General features: G+C 35.5%; 2 protein-coding genes across 3 annotated transcripts; both read right to left on the reverse strand.

Annotated features, from left to right (window-relative positions):
* Positions 1-14,350: 14,350 nt before the first annotated feature.
* LOC11419359 (endo-1,4-beta-xylanase 5-like) lies at positions 14,351-17,798 on the reverse strand. Its single transcript, XM_039831423.1, has 6 exons — positions 17,756-17,798; positions 16,989-17,201; positions 16,716-16,882; positions 16,062-16,160; positions 15,053-15,844; positions 14,351-14,753 (listed from the first exon to the last, which is right to left on the reverse strand). Exons 1-6 carry the CDS (start codon positions 17,796-17,798, stop codon positions 14,406-14,408), a joined length of 1,662 nt encoding a protein of 553 aa, XP_039687357.1. The 3' UTR covers positions 14,351-14,405.
* A 3,243-nt stretch (positions 17,799-21,041) lies between these two features.
* Positions 21,042-24,040, reverse strand: LOC25485345 (endo-1,4-beta-xylanase 5-like). Of its 2 annotated transcripts, XM_013614527.3 has the most exons (7): positions 23,832-24,039; positions 23,702-23,748; positions 23,394-23,616; positions 23,105-23,274; positions 22,721-22,819; positions 21,643-22,434; positions 21,065-21,521 (listed from the first exon to the last, which is right to left on the reverse strand). In XM_013614527.3, exons 1-7 carry the CDS (start codon positions 23,914-23,916, stop codon positions 21,174-21,176), a joined length of 1,764 nt encoding a protein of 587 aa, XP_013469981.2. In that variant the 5' UTR covers positions 23,917-24,039; the 3' UTR covers positions 21,065-21,173. The 2 variants fall into 2 exon arrangements, with proteins under 2 accessions (XP_013469980.1, XP_013469981.2); XM_013614526.3 differs by lacking the exon at positions 22,721-22,819 and having other exon boundaries at positions 21,042-21,521; positions 23,832-24,040.
* Between the last annotated feature and the right edge of the window lie 1,115 nt (positions 24,041-25,155).

Below are 25,155 nucleotides of genomic sequence, written 5' to 3' on the forward strand. Positions count from 1 at the left end.
CCATACTTTCTTCTATCACTTTATGTCATACTCTTCTTTTACCATTTTCTACTAACATTTCCTTTCATGTTGATCACTTCATAGCACTTCATTATCTTCACCATTGTCTTCTTTAGCTTAGTTTTCCCTTTTACAAATTGTAATTCATTTGGTGATGTAATATTTTACCATTGGTTTGTAGCTTGGCAAAGAGGCCATAGAATGTATTTAGGAAATGTTGTAATATGGACTATGGACACTATGGAGCATCGACACGCACACACTCACCTTAGATGCATGCATAGGATTGTATGGTTAGATAAGCGCTTAGGTTTTAAACACTTAGAGAAAATCCATCTTTTCTTTCAAAAAAAAAAAACAATTGAACTTCACTTCAAAAATTTTCATAATAAGTATGAAGTCAACACTTCATTTCTTTTTCCTTTCTTTTTTCTTAAGAAAAATTCAATTCATCTTAATCATTTAGACTTTCTTTTTAATCACTAAACAAACCTCACTTTTTTTGCTAAATCTAATGCCCTTGAGGCCTCTCATCCCTATTCTTCAAAACCTCTTTTCAAACTTAAAACCAAACAATTAAAACAAAAAAACAAGTTTTTTTAGCAAGAACTACGAACGGTTTTGATCCCTTAAAAGGGTACGTAGGCAATGAGTCAAAACTCATCCAAGCCGAAATAAAACTAAATTCTACTTCTTCTCTCCCCCCATTCTTAACTAAATAAACCTCCCATTTTCAAAAGTAAGTAAAAATAAGCGTAGAAATCAACTTAGGAAAACGGCTCCTATAGAGGACTATAGTTACTCCGGGTGCCTAACACCTTCCCGTAGTAAAACCGACCCCCGAACTTAGAATCTAAGGGTTTTTTCTCAATTTTTCCCTTCCCAAGAAAAAAGAGAGATATCAACGGTCGAAAGGTACAAGTCCAATTAATGGCTTGACACCCAAAAACCATGATAACAGAAATGGCGACTTCACTGGGGATTTCTTTTTAGCGGGTCGCGCCTAGTTTTCCTTAGTTTATATTTACGCTTTGTTTTATTACTTACATATGTGAATATTTGTTTACTTTCATTCAACGTGTGGGGTGAGAATATCAAAAGTCCTAACCCGGGCTGAGTGAACTTATGTTTAGGTAGAGATATAATCGACAATTCGATCCGGGGGTTGCCTCGTGTATTGGATTATGCGATCAATCTCACATAGCTGAGGCATTTTGAAGGTGATATTGTCGGCGTGTGTTGTCATGCTTAGGCACTTCACTTTCAATTGTTCGACGAAGCTATGAACCGTAGTTACCAAACTCATCCTAGCCTTTTTAGGACGTAGTGCGGTGGCTAAATTGAGTGTTGTCTCAAACTTTAGTCGTCACGCGATACTACACTCAAACTAGACCTTCTCACAAATAATCATGGAACGGGTGTCGTCCTGTACTACCATGATATATGTGAGAGAGGTTGCAGTTTGGGAACTGTGTTAGAACCTTGGTTACTACTATCCAAAGCCTTAGTTCACCGGACGCCGTGTCCATCCGTGGCCCTGTTACTTTGAATCTCAACCCACCTTGTTCTTTGTAACTAAACAAAACAACCATGCATACATGCATTCATGCATAAGTTTTTTTTCACGCATACATCGAAGATTTTTTTAGACAGATCGAAACATTGTAAGACACCGCAGGTGTGAACTTGTATTCATAAGTTTACCATTGTAAAACCTTATTTTGCTTGTTTAACAGTGTTCACAATGTTTCGAATTTGTTTAAAAAGTCCTTCGATGACATTAAAAAGAGTCGTTTTTGCATTTGCATCTGCATATCATGCATCATATGCATCATACATCGGTCACAAAGGCTTCCAATTGCTCACTACTTCCTGGTTCCTCTGCCACAGTTTGAAAAGTGGCTCGTGCTCAGAAGGTCTACGAACCTGATAGAATCGATCGAACCAGAGAGTACAGAAGAAGGAAAAAGGCTATGGAAGAAGAGAACGCTCAGCTCCGTACCGAGTTAGCCACTCTAAGGGAGGAATTGGCTAAAGCTAATGATGTCATGACTGCTCTGCTAGCCGCTCAAGAGCAATCAGCTACAGCTATCCCTACAGCCACAACTGCACCGGTGACTACAAGCGTGCTCCCAACCGCATCTGCAGACGCTCGCTTTGCTATGACAGCTGGGTTTCCGTATGGGCTTCCACCGTTCTTCACTCCCAGTACTGCAGCTGGCGTTTCTGGTACTGTCAATAATGGCCAGATTCCTGGGAAGAACCATGTCTCTGTCAAGACCACCTTGCCTCAGACAACGGCCACTCTGGATCGATTGAGCTATCGGGGAACTCCCTTGGGAATGAGCACCTTTCTGGTTAAAGCCTTCGACGGATCCCGTAAGAACATTCTTGGGGAGATAGATCTGCCAATAACTATCTGTCCCGAAACCTTTCTGATCACGTTCCAGGTCATGGACATCAATGCTGCTCAGCTACCTCCGTCGTACACGTATGCGCAATACTCTCAGCATCCCTTCTTTCCACCATTCTATCATCAGTATCCTTTGCCATCGGGTCAACCTCAGGTACCCGTTAATGCCGTCGTCCAGCGAATGCAACAACAGCCTCCAGCTCAACAACGACAGCAGCAACAGGCTAGACCTACCTTTCCTCTGATACCAATGTTATATGCTGAATTACTCCCGACTCTACTTCTCAAAGGGCACTGCACAACCAGACAGGGCAAGCCTCCACCTGATCCATCGCCTCCCAAGTTCCGTTCGGACCTCAAGTGTGATTTCCATCAAGGTGCTATGGGTCATGATGTCGAAGGATGCTACGCGTTGAGGTACATTGTAAAAAAACTCATAGACCAAGGAAAATTGACCTTTGAGAATAACGTCCCTCATGTCGTCGACAATCCTCTTCCGAATCACGCTGCTGTAAACATGATTGAGGTATATGAGGAAGCTCCCAGATCGGACGTTTGTAACGTTGCAACTCCTCTGGTGCCACTACACATCGAGTTATGCCAAGCCTCTCTGTTTGACCATGATCATGCCAGTTGCCCAGAATGCTTCCATAATCCTTGGGGTTGCTACGTTGTTCAGAATGACATCCAGAAACTGATGAACGACAATTATCTGACTGTCAATGACATCCAAGAAGGACAAGCTGCTGGCTGGGGCAAGTTAATACAACTCCTTGAGAATAAGCATAAAGAGGGTCTAGGATATTCCCCAACTTCAGGAGTCTCCACATGAATCTTCTACAGTGCTGAGTTTATCAATGCAATTACTGAAGAGGCGACTGGATGTAGTCCTAGGCCTATGTTTGTTATACCAGGGGCATTGCGAGAAATTGGGATGCCATCATCATTCCTTCAATCATGCATGTTTCCGAGTAATGTGTCTTGTTGCTTAAGTGTTTTGTTTTTCAAAAATAACAATCCTCTCGCTCTGCCCGAAGCGACAGTGATATTTTCTGTAAGGGCATGTTTGTTTCGGCATCGCCGTTATTAATAAAAATTGTCGTTTCTTTCACGACTTTTATTTTTTTTAGTGCTTTTTTCCTTGGAAATAATGGTAATACCAGAAAAAACCAAAACATCTTTATTTTTCTTATCAATTTCAAAGAACTGCATAAAAGAAAAAAAAACCATTTTCTAAAATCATTCAACCATTCTATGCAGTTTGAACCATAATAAACCCGTTGAACACAGTAATCCTACGGTTCCTCCAAATTTTGAATTCCCTGTGTATGAAGCCGAAGATGAAGAGGATGATGATATACCATATGAGATCACTCGACTGCTTGAGCAAGAATCAGCCTATTGTATGGAACGATGAATGCCAAGAAGCTTTTGATAGCATCAAGAATTACCTGCTGGAACCACCTATCCTTGTCCCTCCCGTGGAAGGAAGACCTTTGATTTTGTATTTGTCAGTGTTTGATGAATCTGTGGGATGCGTGCTTGGTCAACAAGATGAGACTGGAAAGAAAGAACATGTTATCTACTACCTAAGCAAGAAGTTTACCGATTGCGAAACTCGGTATACAATGCTTGAGAAGACTTGTTGTGCTTTGGCCTGGGCCGCTAAACGCCTGCGTCATTATTTGGTGAATCATACAACTTGGTTGATATCCAGAATGGATCCGATAAAGTATATCTTTGAGAAAGCTGCTGTTACTGGGAAGATTGCACGCTGGCAGATGCTTTTGTCTGAATATGATATTGTGTTCAAAACTCAAAAGGCAATCAAAGGTAGCATTCTTGCCGATCACCTTGCTTACCAACCTCTTGATGATTACCAACCAATTGAATTCGATTTCCCCGATGAAGAGATCATGTATTTGAAATCCAAAGACTGCGAAGAACCGTTGATTGATGAAGGTCCAGATCCCAATAGCAAGTGGGGTTTAATCTTTGATGGTGCTGTCAATGCTTATGGTAAAGGAATTGGGGCAGTCATTGTATCCCCACAGGGGCATCACATTCCTTTTACCGCCAGAATCCTGTTCGAATGTACCAACAATATGGCTGAGTATGAAGCATGTATCTTCGGGATCGAGGAAGCCATTGACATGAGAATCAAACACCTCGACATCTATGGAGATTCTGCGCTCGTCATCAATCAGATAAAGGGTGAATGGGAGACCCACCATGCTAAGTTGATTCCTTATCGTGATTATGCGAGACGTCTTCTGACATATTTTACAAAGGTTGAGCTGCACCATATTCCTCGTGATGAGAACCAAATGGCTGATGCTCTTGCTACTCTATCCTCCATGTTTCGGGTAAACCATTGGAATGATGTGCCAATAATCAAAGTGCAACGCCTTGAAAGACCTTCGCATGTGTTTGCTATTGGGGATGTGATCGATCAGGCTGGTGAAAATATGGTTGACTATAAACCCTGGTACTATGACATCAAGCAGTTCTTGCTAAGCCGCGAATATCCGCCGGGTGCTTCCAAACAAGATAAGAAGACCCTGAGAAGATTGGCCGGTAGATTCCTGTTAGATGGAGATATCCTGTACAAGAGGAACTATGACATGGTACTGTTAAGATGTGTTGATGAACATGAAGCAGAGCAGTTAATGCATGATGTACATGACGGTACCTTCGGGACCCATGCTACAGGTAAGAAAGTTGCTACGGGCAGGTTACTACTGGATGGCCATGGAGCATGATTGCTACCAATACGCCAGAAAATGCCACAAATGTCAAATCTATGCTGATAAGATTCATGTGCCTCCGCACGCTCTCAATGTTATTTCATCCCCATGGCCGTTCTCAATGTGGGGCATCGACATGATCGGAAGAATTGAACCGAAAGCTTCAAATGGTCATCGTTTCATCTTAGTGGCAATTGACTACTTTACCAAGTGGGTTGAAGCAGCATCTTATACCAATGTGACCAAGCAAGTGGTAGCTAAGTTCATCAAGAACAACATCATCTGTCGATATGGTGTTCCCAGCAAGATTATTACCGACAATGGTACCAACCTGAACAACAATGTGGTGCAAGCTCTTTGTGAAGAATTCAAAATTGAGCATCATAACTCTTCTCCCTATAGACCTCAGATGAATGGTGCAGTTGAGGCCGCCAACAAGAATATCAAGAGAATTGTCCAGAAGATGGTAACCACTTACAAGGACTGGCATGAGATGTTACCCTATGCTCTGCATGGCTACCGTACTACTGTGCGCAGTTCAACCGGGGCAACCCCTTTCTCTCTTGTATATGGTATGGAAGCAGTTCTTCCTTTGGAAGTGGAGATCCCATCTCTCCGTGTGATAATGGAAGCAAAGTTATCTGAGGCTGATTGGTGCCAAAGCCGGTATGACCAGTTGAATTTGATTGAGGAAAAACGTATGGATGCCATGGCTCGCGGACAGTCATATCAAGCAAGAATGAAGACTGCTTTTGACAAGAAAGTCCATCCTCGAGAATTCAAGGTAGGGGAACTTGTATTGAAAAGGAGGATAAGCCAGCAACCCGACCCAAGGGGCAAGTGGACGCCTAACTATGAAGGTCCTTATGTTGTCAAGAAGGCCTTCTCCGGTGGTGCTTTAATCCTTACACACATGGATGGTGTAGAACTTCCAAATCCAGTGAATGCCGATATAGTCAAGAAATACTTTGCCTAGAAATATGAAAAGAACAGCGTGGTAGGTCGAAAACCCGAAAGGGCGGCCTAGGCAAAAATGCGCTTCCCGGTGGATCGAAAACCCGAAAGGGCGGTCCAGGCAAAAATAAGGGACAAAAAAAACAAATATGAAAAGCTCGCTGAGATTGTAAACAACTCAGGCAAGAATGAGCGTCTCGATGAGCCGAAAACCCGGAAGGGCGGTTCATGCAAAAATGAGATTGAAACAAAAGGCAAGTAACTATATCTGGCTAACCACCGTCCCCCTTGGGGCATTTGCAGCTGTTAATGACTATCTTCATCAAAAGCTCCTACACTTGCGAATTCAAAGTTTCCAGGAAATGTAATGATTGCTGTGTTCAATGTACCACCAACCAATAAAATTACCATTTTCCAAGCTTTGTGAATCCGTGGAGTCATGCCTTCGGCTGACCACCACTCTTATACATCAATTTGAGCTTGTGCTTTTGTTTAAAACTCTGTTTTCTTTCTACTTTCAAAGCTATATACAAAACATTTTCTTTCTATTTTGATAATGACAATGCTTGAAACAAACATTTTGAAAATTGAAAACTTTTTGTCTATTTTGAAAAGCAAACCTGAGCAACAGGGTACATTCAAATGAAACATGCATGAGTGAGAGTATGTTGATGTCTATTTCAATATGTGTTACAAGCAGGTTCTCCTCCAGGATAGTCTGTGGTCAATGGCAAGAATGAAAAAACAGAATGAAAATGCATGAAAATGAAAAGGCTCGCTAAGTTGAAAACCCGGAAGGGCGGCTTAGGCAAGAATGAGCACCCCGCTGGATTGAAAACCCGAAAGGGCAGTTCAGGCAAAAATGGGGCATTGAAAAGAATTTATTTCCCCGGTGGATCGAAAACCCGAAAGGGCGATCCAGGCAAAAATGGGATGCAAAAAATGAATGAATGAAATTAAGAATATAACATGCAAAAAGCATTGACCACAGATGCAATGTCTACAACATATCCAGCACTGAAATGCCCAGCACAACGGCATTTTCCCCAGTCAGGTCTTCCAAGATTCTATCTCCAGCAAGTTGCATATCTACCTGCCCTCAGCTATGGTTCCGACACGTCTCCCAACGACGTCATCTCCAAAGAGGATTTCCAAGAATGTGTAACATAGCACGAGCCACTACGTGCCCAATACTCTAATGTCTTGTCTTCCCCGTGAAGTCGTGCCTACAAACTGCCAACAGTCATGCATTACAAGCATTCATACATGCATAATCATGCATATTGTGTACCCATGCATTTAATGAAACTGTTATATCATCCATGCATATCGCATTTCCAATGTCAACATCAGTCTCAATTCAATACTCATGTCAGGTTCTCTGTCAAAACCTTGTGAGCCAATAATATCGGTCAATTTCTACCTTTCAATTCAAATCGGTGTCAAGTCAATCTCAATCTATATTTTGTCAAACAAACTGATCCCCAGTGAATATGTTTCTGTTTGGTCAAGTGGCTAGTTCAAGTCCAAGAACAGCTTGTACCTATCAATTTGCTTATGTTATCGGTCGAGTGCCCAGCTCAATCCAAGAGCAACTTGTACCTGTCTATCTGTTTCTGTCCGGTGGAGTAACCAGTTCGCATCCAAGAACAAGCTCACACCTGTTTATTTGCCTTTGCTTTCGGTCGAGTGACCAGTTCGAATCCAAGAACAACTCGTACCTATCTACTTTTCCATGACCCCGGTCGAGTTACCAGTTCGAATCCAAGAACAGCTCGTACCTGTCTATGTGTCTATGATTTTGGGTCAAGTGGCTAGTTCAAGTCCAAGAACAGCTTGTACCCGTCTATCTGTTTCTGTTCGCTCAAGTGGCTAGCTCGATCCAAGAGCAGCTTGCGCCTGTCTATTTTGTATTTGTCTCCGGTGGAGTAACCAGTTCGCATCCAAGAACAAGCTCGCACCTGTCTATTTGCCTTGCTTTCAGTCGAGTAACCAGTTCGAATCCTTAAGAACAACTCGTACCTGCCAATTTTACATGTTTTCAGTCGAGTCACCAGTTCGAATCCATAAGAACAACTCGTACTTGCCAATTTTCTCTTTTTCCCAGTCGGGTCACCAGTTCGAATCCATAAGAACAACTCGCACTTTCCAATATCCCCAAGTGAGTTACCAGTTCGAATCCATAAGAACAACTCATGTTTGTCCAGTAACCTCTATCCCCTGTGAAGTGACCAGTTCGAATCCATAAGAACAACTCGCAGTTGTCTGTTTGTTTCATCCCCGGTCAAGTGGCTAGTTTGAATCCAAGAACAGCTTGTACCTGTCCAACTTGCTTCTAGTTTCCCGTTACTCTGCTATTCACTATCTTTGTCAATGTCTACCAATCCCGCAATGGATACGACATATTTTGTTAATTCCAATCCCCATGAGGTCTTGCATTCATAATCCAAATGATGCATGGCATGCATATTATTTGAAAATGGGTAGGCGTATTTTTACGTCCAAACACAGTGCAAATGCTAATATTTAAGTATCTTCGTCCTGTCAAGCCAAAGACTCCGTCTCTTGACTCTCCAGACAAAGAAACTTAAATAGGGGCAGCTGTTATACCCTGTTTTTGGACCTAAAAATACTGGGCCCAATTTCATTTCAAACTTTGTCAATTATCAAATTTCAACTGCACAGTTCAAACTGTCTCTGCCTCGCAGTATTTTTCAATCACAATTTTACCTATGTTTTTCTTGCATAAAACCTTTTGAAATGTCTTTACTTGTCTTGTAAGTCATTTAAAAGTGTCTCTGAATCATTACGTTGCTTTTTTTTTTTTTTTTTTTTTTTTTTTCACAGTTTATTTCAAAATTTGCAAAAAGTCATACAGAAGGGTATTTTGGTCATTTCCTGCAATGGGACCCATTTTCATCCTTGTGACTGTCTCTGAGTCTTTTCAAATTCATTTTTTTACTTTCCATCAGTAAACCTTGCTAATTTCATTTCGAACTTGCATCTGAGTCAGTGTCGAGTCAATTTGAATCTGTTTAGGTCGTTTTTAGCCCTAGGGGCATTTTGGTCATTTCACATAAAATTTTGGCATGGGGAGGTTACTTTGAAGTACCTCATTTAGGCCATTGGTTCGTTTTAGTCCGTTTTGTCAATTTTATTTTAGTTTCACTTTACGTTTTGTCAGATTGCCAATTTTATTCCAATTTTATTTTATTTTACATTTTGATCCCCAAGAGGTCCAAAATTGCGTGTCAGTCCAGAATTTTCTTTTTTTTACATTTCAGTCCTTTTTGTCAATTGCAGTTCAGTCCCTTAATTTTTCAATTTTGCAGAAAGGTCCCAAATTAATTCTAAGTCCAAGGCCGTGCCATTTCCATACAAATCCAGGTGTCACATTTTCATTGGCTCAAGTGTACACATGTCAACTATATAAACAGTGAGTCAGATTCAAAGCCATTAACAACACGCCAACTCATAAACACAATTCCAACTTTCTCTCTCTCAGCAATCAGATCAAAACAAGAAAATTCTCAGAATTTCTCAAGAACACCAAGAACAAAAACCCTAACCGTTTTTTCAGAAATCAAATTCATCAGAATCAACAGTTTTTGAATCAATTCTCAGAGATTCTGTTGAATCTTCATCATCGAATTGATCATTCTCTGCAATTCCAAACGCGAGCTCGCATTGAAGCAAGCTCAAGCGTTGATCACAGAGCGTGAAAAGAAGAGGGAAAGAAGCGAAGTTCTAAACCGGCGAAGAAGATGAAGAATCTGGACCGGTGAAGCAAACAGAATCAAAATCATCAAGAACAGAATCAAGATTTCCAAAGATTTTCTCCATTAAAGGTTTCAACCAAAACCTTAGGTAAAACTCATAAACTTTTCTCAGAAATAATATCACTGTTAAACCTGTAGAAAACAATCACGTGAGCAAAGCACACCAAAAAATTCCAGAATTCAAAGAAAACTGTAACCGTAAACACGAAACCTAGATCCATAAGGATCTAGGTTTTGAAAGCAAGAACGAGTACTAGAAGCGTAATCAAACAACGAAACGATGTAGATCTTGAAACGATCTAAACCTTTCTTTTCAAAAAACCAAAAAATCAGTTTCAAAACCGTACGGAACTTTTTAGATCTACAACGTTTCAAACCGTATTTGAAAAAACAGCTGCTGGATTCGTGTTTAGGGTTAAAGGACGAATCAAATGAAGTAAGAATCTTTGAAATCTGGAAATTTAGGTCACCGGAAACTGCATGAACTCGCCGGAGAAGATGAAGTTTCCGGCGGACCTTCAAGGTCTCCGCCGTAGCTTCATCCTCGCCGGCGGCGAGGTTAGTGAGAGGTGAGAGAAGAGAGAAGAGTTAGAGAGAGAATGAGAGCAGCAAAATGAAACAAACCGGAGCTCTGCCACTTTTATAAGCCAGTGAACCGGACCGGTCCAAGACCGGTCCAGTCCCTTTTGTTCCTGGCCGTTTGATCTAGGGTTTCAGAACCCTGGATCAATCGTACGCCCCCTGTGCATCCGGACCTTGTAGCTTTGGGCTTTGGGTTTGGGCTTAGTTTTCTTTCACGTTTTTTTGCTTTTTTGCTACTTGCACCATACTTGCCTGCTGTTTGCACCTCTGTTCATGTTAATTTTTATCAATAAATTCCAAGAAATTTACTATGTCATTTTACTATTTTTCTTGTTAATTTTCAGTGGTATTTTACTTGGAAAAGTTGATAAAAATTTTAGTGTTGTTTTGTCAAGGGTTTTTACAATTTTGAGTCTTTTTTCTCACATGTTTACCCGTTACTTCGTGTGCATAATGTTCGTATTCGTCATGTTTGATTTGCATACTATTTCATATGAATTTTGCTACTGTTTGCTATGCATATGTCACTGTTTTGATGTGTTGGGTTTTATTCTTGCATCATGCGCATTATTCACCACACGTTTCCGGCTTATTTTCATCGTCACTCTATCGTCTTATGCCATACTTTCTTCTATCACTTTATGTCATACTCTTCTTTTACCATTTTCTACTAACATTTCCTTTCATGTTGATCACTTCATAGCACTTCATTATCTTCACCATTGTCTTCTTTAGCTTAGTTTTCCCTTTTACAAATTGTAATTCATTTGGTGATGTAATATTTTACCATTGGTTTGTAGCTTGGCAAAGAGGCCATAGAATGTATTTAGGAAATGTTGTAATATGGACTATGGACACTATGGAGCACCGACACGCACACACTCACCTTAGATGCATGCATAGGATTGTATGGTTAGATAAGCGCTTAGGTTTTAAACACTTAGAGAAAATCCATCTTTTCTTTCAAAAAAAAAAACAATTGAACTTCACTTCAAAAATTTTCATAATAAGTATGAAGTCAACACTTCATTTCTTTTTCCTTTCTTTTTTCTTAAGAAAAATTCAATTCATCTTAATCATTTAGACTTTCTTTTTAATCACTAAACAAACCTCACTTTTTTTGCTAAATCTAATGCCCTTGAGGCCTCTCATCCCTATTCTTCAAAACCTCTTTTCAAACTTAAAACCAAACAATTAAAACAAAAAAACAAGTTTTTTTAGCAAGAACTACGAACGGTTTTGATCCCTTAAAAGGGTACGTAGGCAATGAGTCAAAACTCATCCAAGCCGAAATAAAACTAAATTCTACTTCTTCTCTCCCCCCATTCTTAACTAAATAAACCTCCCATTTTCAAAAGTAAGTAAAAATAAGCGTAGAAATCAACTTAGGAAAACGGCTCCTATAGAGGACTATAGTTACTCCGGGTGCCTAACACCTTCCCGTAGTAAAACCGACCCCCGAACTTAGAATCTAAGGGTTTTTTCTCAATTTTTCTCTTCCCAAGAAAAAAGAGAGATATCAACGGTCGAAAGGTACAAGTCCAATTAATGGCTTGACACCCAAAAACCATGATAACAAAGCTTATGCGAGATGCTCACTGAGATAGTTTTTTCCAACACAGCTCATCGTCTAATAAACTGGAAGGTGCTAAAATTGTATATTCCAAGGATAATGTTGCAATTCATCCAACTCAGTTTGCTGTTAGTGGAAGATTGAAGTTAATTAAGCAAGGGTCTTCCTTATTTATGGTCAAAATCGATTAATTGTTTCGTTAATTTTTGGTTTTTTTTTTTTATGTAAATGATGTATTAAGAGAATGAGATAATTATAAAGTTTGATGAATTGCTGAAATTTTTTCGGGCTTTTTATGAAGATTATGAGGATGATGAGGGTTATGTTGGTTAATTTGTTTATGTTGGTTGTGTTTTATGGAATTCTTTGATTGATTTATATTCTGTTAAATGAGAGTTGGGTTGTTGTTTTGTGTTGATGTTATTGATGTGGAAGTGAGTTTTGTTCTTCCGGGGTTGTTATTGATAGCAATTGATGGTGATGGTGATGATGATGTTGTTGTTGTTGTTGTTGATGATTGTTGATGTTTTTGAATTTTTCTGGAAAAATAATGAAGATGATGATGGTGTTCATGAATGTGATATTGAAGATGATGATAAGAGTAAGGAAGAAGATGAAGAAAAAGAAAATTAATTAGTTGTTATCGACTCACCGTAAGATAAAATACACCTATGTAATCCAATGGTCCTCGTAAAAAAAAAGATCAAACGATTAATATTTAAATAATTAATAGGATCTATGGTAGACCACTCTTAAGGTTGGTCCACCATATACATTTGAGGTTAAACTTAACAGTAGGGATTTATTTGACCGACGGAGACAAACCTAAGGGACTAAAACATGAGTTTTATTAGTTATGGGACCAAAATAAAAATTGGAAATTAATTAGAGGACTAAATGACCTATTAAGCCAACCGTATAGTTAAGTCATTTCATTCATAATCAACAAATACAAAGTAGTTGGTACATTATTGAAAATACGAGGGCTGGAGTGATATATGGATGCCCTAGCTATTCTATGAGCAAAACCTATTTGGTGGCCTCCGAACATGCAACACTACAAAGTCTGGTCTATTTAGTAAGAGATTTTTACATTGTAAAATAAGATCACCAAATTCATTTAGAGGACCATTGGTGGTGGCAAGAGCAACATATAGAAATTCACGATTAGTTTCAAACAAAACAACATTCATTCAGTTTGATATGACCACTTTGATAGCTTCCCGCAAATCTATGGTTTTAGCTTCTAGAAGAGTGACAAAGAAGTAGAAATATTATGATTTGCCAAGAATGTGCATCCCGAAGATTCTCTAAAGCACATGTTGTACCTCATATATAGAATTATTGTTGAAAGAGGTTGTCTCCATGTTACATTTGATCGTGCTCAGTGATGGTTTGCTCCGAAAATCAAAGGTGTCCAACATCGAAAGATAAGTTATAAGTTTAGACGAGGAAACCTTTCGACATATGGAAGGTTAGGACAGTTGAGTGAGAGAAATATGATTCTCTATCAAATCTATTGACTAGTATATGAATATGAGAGAAGTAAATATAAATAATTTTGTAGGTGTTCTTTGATCCCTAAAGTTTTTTTTTTGTGGTCGAGATTTGAACTGGATCTTACATATAATGTATTGTCCCTAACAATGAGATAAGATCCCTCATCTTAAATATTCTTAAACAACAAAAAAACAATTTTAAAATGATTCCTCCAACAAAACAAAACCAAAGTGAAACACAGGTTCTTCATCTTCTCCAATTCCATTCCCTCACATAATTCTTCTTCTTCGTTTGCTTCAATATAGTACTCATTACACCGTTACACATCTTTTATTAATTAATTCCAAATCACTCTTCTATCTCAACCGAACCAACATTTTAATCTTAATATGCTATTCTACTATACTGTTAAGTTTTGCTCATCACTGAATACTATTTGAATGCACTTTAACTGCTTGTTGAAATGTTTCTTCGACCTATTTATTTGTATTAAAAAACTCTGCTGCATTTTGTAGTTAACTAGCAAAAAACCCGTGTTAAGCATAATTTTCAATCTCTTTCTACTTTATTTTGTAGTTTTATCCGGTTAATTGTTGATTAGGTAGGAAAGATATATATTCAATCAATATTACTATTTTCACCTTGCTGATATTACTTTGTTGAGTTTTATTTGTTTCAGATTATAAAACGAGTTCTCAGCTGATGATGGAAGCATATTGCACTAGAAAATTAATCATGTAGTATTTCTGATTCAAATTAAAAGTGTAATATAACCAAAAAACTAATCAAGCTTGATGCTGCAAGTCATCATTTTATTACTATAATCTGTCAAAATTGACATAAAAGGTGGCTGCTTTTTAGGCATGCATTTTCACATGGATAGTTTCCGGTGAAGATCCTTTCTTTACACTTATATTCAATTTTTTGGAGTGTTTGGTTAGAGGATGTGTAACAGTTACATCATAATCTCCATGATGAAGTGAAATATCTATAATCCCTCTACTGTCTGCTATGGCTGTATGAGTTCCAGTTCCCCACTCACGAATCAGCTTGTCCACAATGTCTCCAGTTGGAGTATTTCGAAAATTTGCATCTGCGAGTAATGTATCGCCGAAACCAACTTGTTCCGGACCAGCAAAAATTATAATCCCTTGAACAGCTGGATGAGAGTAAGCCTCTCTTAGCACGTCTTCAAGATACTCTGCCTGCCCAACAAAAAAAAATGAGAAAGAAATGTTTATTTTCCGTTTGTTCTTGTCATAATGTGGCATATGACACCAATGAAAATTAATAGTTCTGAAATTTCTCTTCACTATATTCAGATTTCTTTCTTTTGCTTTTATTTCACTAATAGATGGAAATTAAAGATAAATATATTGTGCATCTTCTGTATTAAATCATGCAGCATTGTATTTTGACTTGAGTAATAAGCAGAAGTTATAACTAACAAATTTCCCTGAAGAGGAAGGAGCTTATTAGATTAGTTTTGAAAATGAAGAAATACCTGATTTGGTTGAGGATTGACACTTGTTTCTGTGAGCCATATAGGAAGTCCAGTTGCACCAAGAAGATCTAGACTTGACCTCATGTAAGCATAGTTTGGTCGACCAAGTCTAAAATGGCCTTGCACCCCAATGGCCAATGATATTCCAGCAGTTCCTGGAAATCGCTGAATCTCCTTAAGTTTCCTGATATAATTAGGTGGGCTGACTACCCGATCTCCACTTGATTCAATGGTGTTAAACTCATTCATGAACATTTTGATTTCTGGATCAAGATGGTAAGCTGTTGAATAATATATTGGCGAGGCATTTTCGCCGAGTTTGTTCTCAAAAAAGTGGTAGTGGACATTCTCATTCACAACGTCCCATGCAATCAGTTGTCCTCTATACCTTGAAACCACAGATCTTATTCTTTTTGCAGCCGCTTTTCGTAATTCTTCAGGAGATAGGAACTTAACCCATTTAGGCTGAAAAGTTTCATCGTCCCAGAAAACGGTATGACCTCTGACAGAAATGCCATTTTCTTTGGCGAATTTCATCATGGCATCTGGGATAGTATAGTTTTCCTGGCCTTGAAATCTCTCTGTACTATACCACTTCATCTCATTAGTAAAAGCTGTGTACTTGAATCTTGACACAAACCATCTCTGGTACTCAAAGTTTGTAAGGATGTAATGGTTCATCCCACATCCAAGTGGGAAATTTGCCTTTGTTTGTTTGATGACAATTGATGCTCCTTCCATTTCTGTTTTGTTTAGATGAGTTACATGGAATCTCACCTTGCTCTTGCGTACCTGCAGTTTATAAATCACAAAAATCATTACTAGTTTTTTCTGCTACAGTTCTACTAATTCTCACAATGTAATTTGGTCTGCTATTAAGTTCATTTCTGTTGCTGACAACATGATTACTAGGATCTAAAGTGAAAATAAGATAAGAGGCATTGACTTTTATGTAAATTTAATGTCTAAAATGTCGAGTGAGTAGTATTGAAAATTTGGACTAGCTTACCCTCTCAACGCTATCGTCTTGCTGTGATCTCCATTGTTTCTTGGTGAATGGTTGTAAGGAGACACTATCAGCCCATAGTTCCACAGTTGGATTCTCGCACTGCATTGCCAATAAATTTCAGTTATAACAAATATCTAAATACACAAGCATAACTACTTTCACCATCTTCTTTCAGTCTCTGATTATGGATTTTTCTCATATGATATATGTTATTTTGACACAAAAAATGGACACAATATGTCAGAATACACTCCGAGCTAGTATTTTTTTTCCGAGGTGAGAAAAAAAAGTATATTTATACGGTATTAGAATATGTGGCACAAAAACATTTATGAATGAAAACACATGATTCTCATTTCTCAGTACTTTCATAAAAGAAAATGTGGTAAATTTTAATAGTTAACTCTCCAATGTATTAGATTTTTATATTAGGTCTAACATAACCCTATAGAAGAGTTAAGTGTCGTCCTTGTGAGCTTAGCTCAGTTGGTATGGACAATGCATAAAATATGCAAGGTTTGGGGTTCAAACCTTGACCACCATCAAAAAAAGAAGAGTTAAGTGTCATTTGAGATAATAAGGGATTTCTTTTATCACATAGTTTAGGAAATTTGAAGAAATATGCAAAATAAGATAAAATGAAAACCATTTCACCTCAAAAAGAATCTCAGCAGGGCTTGAAAAGTTGGCAACTATGCCACCTTTTAGAAGAGACCAGCATCCATGCTTTGCTATCACATGACCACCTCGTACAAATTCACTTCCATTTATTTTAAATACAACTGATACAAACTCACTTCCTTCACTCAACTGAAACCAAGCTGAATGTGGAAAATGTTTTAGAAAAGTCAATTAGTGATACGACAACATATGCATGCATGGTAACATACATCAAATGATAATTAACAAAAGAGAAACATAGGTTACCAGAAAAAGTATATATCATTCCTTTCTTCAGTTGGACCTTCTGTGAAAAACTATCCAATGGTTGTGTTCTGTTGCTGGCAACAATGAATCTATTTCCGTTGTTTGATACTCGTTCCTCGATTGTTCCATTTCCAAACACTTTCCAGCCATTTATGTTGTGATCAAATCCTGGATTTACTGTAATGCCTCCCCCATATTGTGCCCTCTTAGGTTCTGTCACACACTGCTTTGTTTATAGGCATTGGCAACACAAGTAAGTTTGTGCAATGTCTAAGAATTCTGGAGCATTTGACAAATTTTTATTGACATAAAACACTTGATTTGGAATCATTCAAGTGGATTTATAATATACAGAGTTCTATACTATGACAATAAAAAAACTTGCCACGTCATTTTTTGATTAAAAAATATAATTGAGGAACAAAGAATTGGATTTAAAACACGAAAAATCAATTTCGTGAGCTGATAAAAATAGAGGACAACAACTGCAATCAAGACTAATAGTAAAATTCTTGACAAGACATTTTTATTAAAAAAGATAACTAATTTATTTTATCTAACTTAGTACATTGTCTATGTTAGATAAGATTTGAATTTTGAACAACTTCTTTCAATAAAAACAATAGCTACAAGATTTTAATAGTATACTAATGGAGCATACACATAATTGAAGAAAGAATCAATTTTTTTTTTTTAAGAATAACAAATCAAATATTTTAAAAAGAAAATTAAGGTTAATCATTCTCTCAAAAAAAAAAAAAACGTACCGAAGAGTCTATTAACTACAGGAACACAAGTACACGAAAACATTGTGTTACATCCCTCAAAAAAAAAAAAAAACATTGTATTACAATTCTTTCCTGGCTTTGGCTTACGTCAATTATCTAACCATATATTATTATATAATCAAAAGGAAAATAAAAAGGGTCCAAGTCTAAGGCAGAATCCTTAATGAGTTTATGTACTGATTGAAAACTTCCACAAACCCATATATATTTGGTTGATTCACAACCAGCTTGACCGATTTATAAAGTTTATAAAATGATTAAAATATTATGATTTCTTCAATTTATAGAATGAAAAGAGAACACACAAAAAATATAATTAATATATAATTAAAACTAACGATGATAAAGTAGTGACATTGCCTCGGTCGTAGCAGAATAATCATAAGGCATAGATTGGAGTTGGAGCCCTGCATGTGTGTTGAAAAGATAAGTTATTAGAGAAAAGGGACAGTAAAGAGTAGTTAGAGTGAGGGACAAAAAGAAACCTGAAATAAGTACAAGGCAGGATGTGTTGAACAAAAATATGCACAGTTCTGTTGCAACCTTCATCTTTGTCACTAATCAAACAATGCTTCATCTTATGCCCCTTGCCACCTTCCAATATATAACAATTTCCCAACATTTGCAGATGGTAAACATTATTAATTCTCTATTAATTTTCCATTAATTAATTAATAATCAATAATTCTTATGGTGTGTAATATTGCACAATTTAAAACAAATATATTTTGACCTAAATTTAAAATAAATATATATCATCTTATATTCTTGATAAGATCATTATCACATCAATTAATTCTAATGACTCGTTTTATGTGTTTGATGGACACATGATAAGAAATAGATAATATCATTTTTTTTATAGGGAAAATAGATAATATCATTTAGTATTTTTATGTTTAAATATGTAACATTTCCTCGGGAAAAAAAGTTTAAATATGTAACGAATTTTTTCTTTTAACTTTGATATGCTAAGATTTATGTATCATATTTAAATAACAAGACTACCGTTGTGAAACAATTATATTCATCCGTTTCAAATTAATTTTTCATATTTTTAAATTAATAAATAGATTAAAAACTAGCTTAGTAATAAAATAATTATATATAACTTTTTAAAAATTTAGTCAACACTACTAAATAAATAACTCCATTGTCCTTGTGAGTTTAACTCAATTGCTGGGAACAATGCTTAATATATGCAAGGTCCGGGTTCGAACCCCGACCACAAAAAAAAAAAATCCATTTTCTTAAAAATTTGAAGTAAATAATTGAGTTGTGATATTTGAAACATCTATTTATATGACAACTTTTGAGACAACCAAAATTTTACAAAGAAAATAAGGTATTGGCAAAAAAAAACCAAAATAATAGAGAGAGAAAGTTGTCACAAAAGTTGTTCAAATATTATTTATAATATTTGAGTATGAGAGAGAAAGTTGTCACAAATAGTTGTTCAAATATCATTTCTCTTTCAGATATCAACTATCCAATGTTCCATTTATAATATTTTTAATCAATTTTGTCAAAAACAAAATATTTTTAATCAATTATTATTAAATTATACTGTATTATATTATATTATTATCCTATAAATTATTTTACACTTATACCATTGGTGAAATGAGTGATTGAATGATAAAAGATATATGAAAAAAAATTTATTAAGAAATTAACTTATATATATATATATATATAAATCCACCGTATAAGAAATTATTAATAAACTTGTCAAAAAAAAAGAAATTATTAATAAAGAATAATTAATATTCTTGTCCTGTGCAATATTTCAAAAGCTTAAATAAATAAATTCATTATTTTATATTTTTAAATAATTATTACATTAAATTAAGTCAAAATTACTTTCGTGGTCTCTTCATTTTATTTCATGTAACAATTTCGTTATTTATCTTATTTTTTTTCACGTCATTTTAATTCTGTTTTTTTTTTTGTCAATTTACATATGAATTTTGAAGATTCAAATCTATGAGTTTATTTCGATAGGAATTCAAATTTATGGTTATTCATCCGTGCTTTTATATGAGTTTTAAATTTTATGTTTGAACATTTGTTTGTAAACGAACCAAAAAGATAAAAATAACATGAGAAAAAGATAAATGACGAAATCATTATTTGAAATTAAGTTAAAGATGAGAAGTGTAATTTTACCTTAAAACAATAATATATAATTTTTATATTAGGATTTATGTGAAGTTTTCAGGTCCAAAATTTCAAGATCAATTTTAACTAGGTCCAAATGGATTTTAACTCGAATTCCTTACGCTGAGTTTGAGCCTTGTGCACGAATAAAAAACATGGAGTGAATGAAAGATTCCACTAAAAATTGTCCGTCAAATTTTAGAACGAAAAATAATCATCGACAAAATCAATGATACTACATACCATGCTATATCTCTAAATTTCCTTATCTCTTCCTTACTATATATATTGGCCCATGCCAAAATGTCACATAAACTCAATTTAACGTAGTTAAAATGATACTAATCAAGTTCATAATGCTTAATTCAACTAGCTATGCTGATATTATTAGGTTGAACATTTTCATTCGGGTTCGAACCTAAAATATCATAGTTGTATATATGAGTTTCAATGGCGCTTGCTATTTGATATACGAACAAAAAGAATGACATTACTCATTAGCAATCTTTCTGTAATATCTTAATAATTTTAAAAAATTAAAGGTTTAATTGCACTTTTCCCCCCTATAGTTTGGCAATTGTGCGATTTTGCACCCCATAGTTTTAAACGAGCGATTTTGCCCCCTATAGTTTTCCCCCTTTCTGATTTTATGGTCCCCATGACATTTAGTGCTGATATGTCTGTTTTTTATCAATTAATGTGTGCCACGTGTGTAATTCCATTTTTTTTAAAATAAAAAAAATGGCATTTTTCAGATTTTGAGAGAAGGAGGCGCGTGATATTTCTTCTTAAAATCTGAAAAATCACGTGCCCCCTTCTCTCAAAATCTAAAAAATACGATTTTTTTATTTTTTAAAAAAATGGAATTACACACGTGGCACGCATTAATTGATAAAAAAACCAGCACTAAATATCATGGGGACCATAAAATCAGAAAGGGGGAAAACTATAGGGGGCAAAATCGCTCGTTTAAAACTATGGGGTGCAAAATCGCACAATTGGCAAACTATAAGGGGGAAAAGTGCAATTAAGCCAAAATTAAAAGAAGAGGTAGTGTGATTGTATCTCTGATTTTAATTTAGCGAATAGTAAAATAACATATAGATGCTACAACTGCAAATCAATTTATTATTTTAACAATCTTTTTTTCACATTCAATTTTGAAGAGTGAGTGTGCAAGTAAATGCTAATGTACGTACTATAGCACAAATTACATAAGGTGGTTCTTATTTATAATTTAGGCATGCATTTTCACATGGATGTTTTCCTGTGAAAATCCTTTTCTGACACTTATGTTTAATTTTTTGGAGTTTTGAGTTAAAGGATGTGTAAAAGTTACATCATAATCTCCATGATGTAATGAAATATCTACAATTCCTCTACTATCTGCTATGGCTGTATAAGGCCCACTTCCCCATTCAAGAATCAAATTGTCCACAACTTGTCCAGTTGGAGTAGTTTGGAAATTTGTATCTGCAAGAAGTGTACTGTTGAAACCAGCTTGTGCTGGACCAGCAAACATTATAATCCCTTCAACTGCTGGATGAGAATAAGCCTCTCTTAGTACCTCTTCAAAATACTCTGCCTACATAACAACAAATAAGAATCACAAGAGAAATCAATGTTCATTTTATACTTCTTCGTGTTACTGCGAAAACATTTTCCCGTTTTATCCTATATTAGATTATGTTGAGTAATAAACATACCTGATTTGGCTGAGGATCCAAACTGGCTTCTGTGAGCCATATTGGAAATCCAATATTACCAAGAAAATCTAGACCTGACCTCATGTAAGCAAGATTTGGCTGGCCACTTGCAAAATGGCCTTGCAATCCTATGGCAAATAATATTTCAGTAGCTTCTCCAGATTGCATAATCTCCTCAAGTTTTTTGAGATAGTTGGGTGGGCTAACAACTTTATCTCCACTATATTCAATAGTATTATACTCATTCATAAACAATTTTGTTTCTGGATCAAGCTCATGAGCTTTTAAATAGTATAATTCAGATGCATTTTCACCTAGTTTGTCCTCATAAAAGTGAAAATGGACATTTTCATTCACCACATCCCATGCAATCAATTCTCCTTTATACCTTTTAACAACAGATTCGATTCTTTTTTTCGCGGCTTTGCGCAATTCATCGGGCGATAAATACTTAACCCATTCAGGTTGATATTTTTCATCGTCCCAGAAAATGTTATGACCTCTGACAGAAATTCCATTATCTTTAGCAAATTCTAACATTGCATCTGAGATAGTGTAGTTTTCTTGGCCTGGAATTATTTCTGTACTATACCATTTCATTTCATTGGTGAAAGTTGTGTATTTGAATCTTGACACAAACCATTCCTGGTAGTCAATGTTTGTGAGTATATGATGGTTCATCCCACATCCAAATGGGAAATCTGCCTTTGTTTGTGTTATCACAACTGTTGCTCCTTCCAATGCTGTTTCATTTACATTACTTACATGGAATCTCACTCTACTCTTACGTACCTACAAGTTATAAATCAATTACCGGTTACTATTCTTATATTTTTTGTTACAAAAAAAAAAAATTTGGAACCATGTTATTGGTACGAAGTATGCATAAATTTTGTCGACGCATAAATTTAGTGGAGTCTCCACTCCCAACCACGTCTTTATTATCCGTTCTAATTTTAGTATTGCTTTTGAGTATAAAATTGGTTTGCTTACTATGGATTTTGTTCCTCGAGTTGGTAGTATCACAAAGATAGTAAGCATAGAAGAATAATGCAAGTTTCGTATTGCATTAGCTTACCCTTTCAATATTGTTGTCTTGGTGTGATCTCCATTCCTTTTTAGTAAATGGTTGCAAGGACACACTATCAGCCCATATTTCCACACTTGAATTATTGCTCTACAATGCATTCTTAGTCAATTTCATTTACCAACTTTTTTTGCTACATAACAGATTTCATTTTAGATAAGAATTCAGAAATAATTAGGACCAATTCAGAAAAAGTACAAGGTCCAAAAAGTACATGTAAAAATTTTAGATAAGAACTTTCTTTTCTTGCTTCAATAAAAGAAGAAGGGTTAAATATGTTTTCAATCGGCTTAAAATTACGTGTTTTGGTATTAAGTCTCTACAAAAAAAATATTCAATAAAAACATATTTGACTCAAAGAAGAATGCAGTTAACCTCGAAAAGAATCTCAGCAGGGCTCGAGAAGTTTGCAACTATGCCACCTTTTAGAAGAGACCAACATCCATGCTTTGCTATCACATGGCCACCATGCACCAGTTGATCACTTCCATTTGTTTTAAATACCACAGAAATTGTGTCACTTCCTTCACTCAGCTGAAGCCAAGCTGAATGTGGAAATAAAATCAATCAAAATATGTTTTATAAAACAAATGAATTAACGATCAATATGATAATTTACATTCATTTGATGAATGTTAGTGACTGAGAAACATAAGTTAGTTACCTGAAAAAGTATATATCAATCCTTTCTCTAGCTGAACCGTTTGTGAAAAACTATCTAATGATTGTGTTCTTTTGCTGGCAACAATGAATCTATTTCCATCATTTGATATACGTTCCTCAATTGTTCCATTTCCAAATACTGTCCAACCCTCTATGTTGTGATCAAATCCGGAATTTACTATAATTCCCCCTCCATATTGTGCTCTTTGAGGTTCTTTCATACACTGTTTTATTCCAAGGCATTGACAACACAAGAAAATTTATGCAATGTTTAAGAATTAATAATCATATTAAAAGATGTGTCATTACCTCAATAGTAGCAAAATAATCATAGTCCAAAGAATGAACGCCTAGCCCTGCATATATGGTGTGAAGATATATATGTTAGATATTAAAAGAATAGTAGCACTGAATTATAGAGAGAGGGAGAGATTGAAACCTGAGATAAATAAAAGGAAAGAGGTGGTGATGAACAACAAATTGCAGCATTTTGCAGTAACCTTCATTTTAGCACTAATCATCATTATATAAAGTAAAAACGTCCCTTATACAATGAACCTATAGGGATTAACTGGCTATTTATAAGCCCGTGCATTGCCTGTGAGCTTTGAAAATTCGGTTTAAAAATTTTTTAAGAAAAAAATGGTTGATAAAATTGGATAGCAATAGTAAGAAATAAAGAATGAGAGATTTTGTTTTTTTCTTCCTTATAATCTATTATAGAATTTAAATATTTTGTTTTGTTATTTAAAAAGTGCAATCATATCCTAAAATCTAACTCAACCGACTATACTAATATTGTTAGAATGAATATTATTTGTAGCGTCACACATTATCCAAAAGTTTTAACTTTTGTGGTGTTTATCATTTTATTTACAACAAGAAAAAAATTCTAAATCTTACGAACACCAGACACGAAATTTGATGATAGTCGGACATGACATACATGATAAAGTGATCATATACAAATAACTTACTAATAAATAAATGATTACCAAACTTTATCAATCCTTTGTCAAAAAATTAAATAATTACTTATTAAGGATAAAGTTTGTTCTTGACTAAAAATAATTAATTAAATACATTGGAAAATAAATAAATAATTGAGTAAAAAAATTAATAATGTAAATGTGAAAGTTCACAATATTAGTAAGGAGTATCCTTTTTATTAAAATTTGAGTAAAGTGATATAAGGAAAAGACAAACCAGGAAATAAATAAATAATGTAAATGTGAAAGTTCACAATATTAGTAAGGAGTATCCTTTTTATTAAAACTTGAGTAAAGTGATATAAGGAAAATACAAGGTTGTGTCTAACGGAGGATTAGACTTCTACAATGTAACATCAATGATTAATTTTAGTTATAGAACATGTGCGACAAGTAAGTTGGGTTCAGATTTTTTTTTCATATGTATGTGTTAGGAATTGAGCCCGTACCATATATTTAAAGGTCTAAGTCCCTTACCACTTGAACAAATCTATTGTTGGTATCTTATAATTTCATTTATTCTAATAAGAATATATATATATATATATATATATATATATATATATATATATATATTAAGATGGTAAAAAGAATAACAAAACTTATCCCTTAATTTGTCACTTGTTAGAACATTGCTTGAGCGAATCTTGGTATAAAAGCCGCGACAATGGTTCAAATGTTTTAGAAAAATAGAAGGCTAGAAGCCGATTTTAGCATCAAATTCAATGAAGGATCATACAGTACAAGAAATGTCACACGAAATATTTAACTGGT

The sequence above is a fragment of the Medicago truncatula genome, chromosome 1, assembly GCF_003473485.1.
Source record: "Medicago truncatula cultivar Jemalong A17 chromosome 1, MtrunA17r5.0-ANR, whole genome shotgun sequence".
Classification (NCBI taxonomy): domain Eukaryota; kingdom Viridiplantae; phylum Streptophyta; class Magnoliopsida; order Fabales; family Fabaceae; genus Medicago; species Medicago truncatula.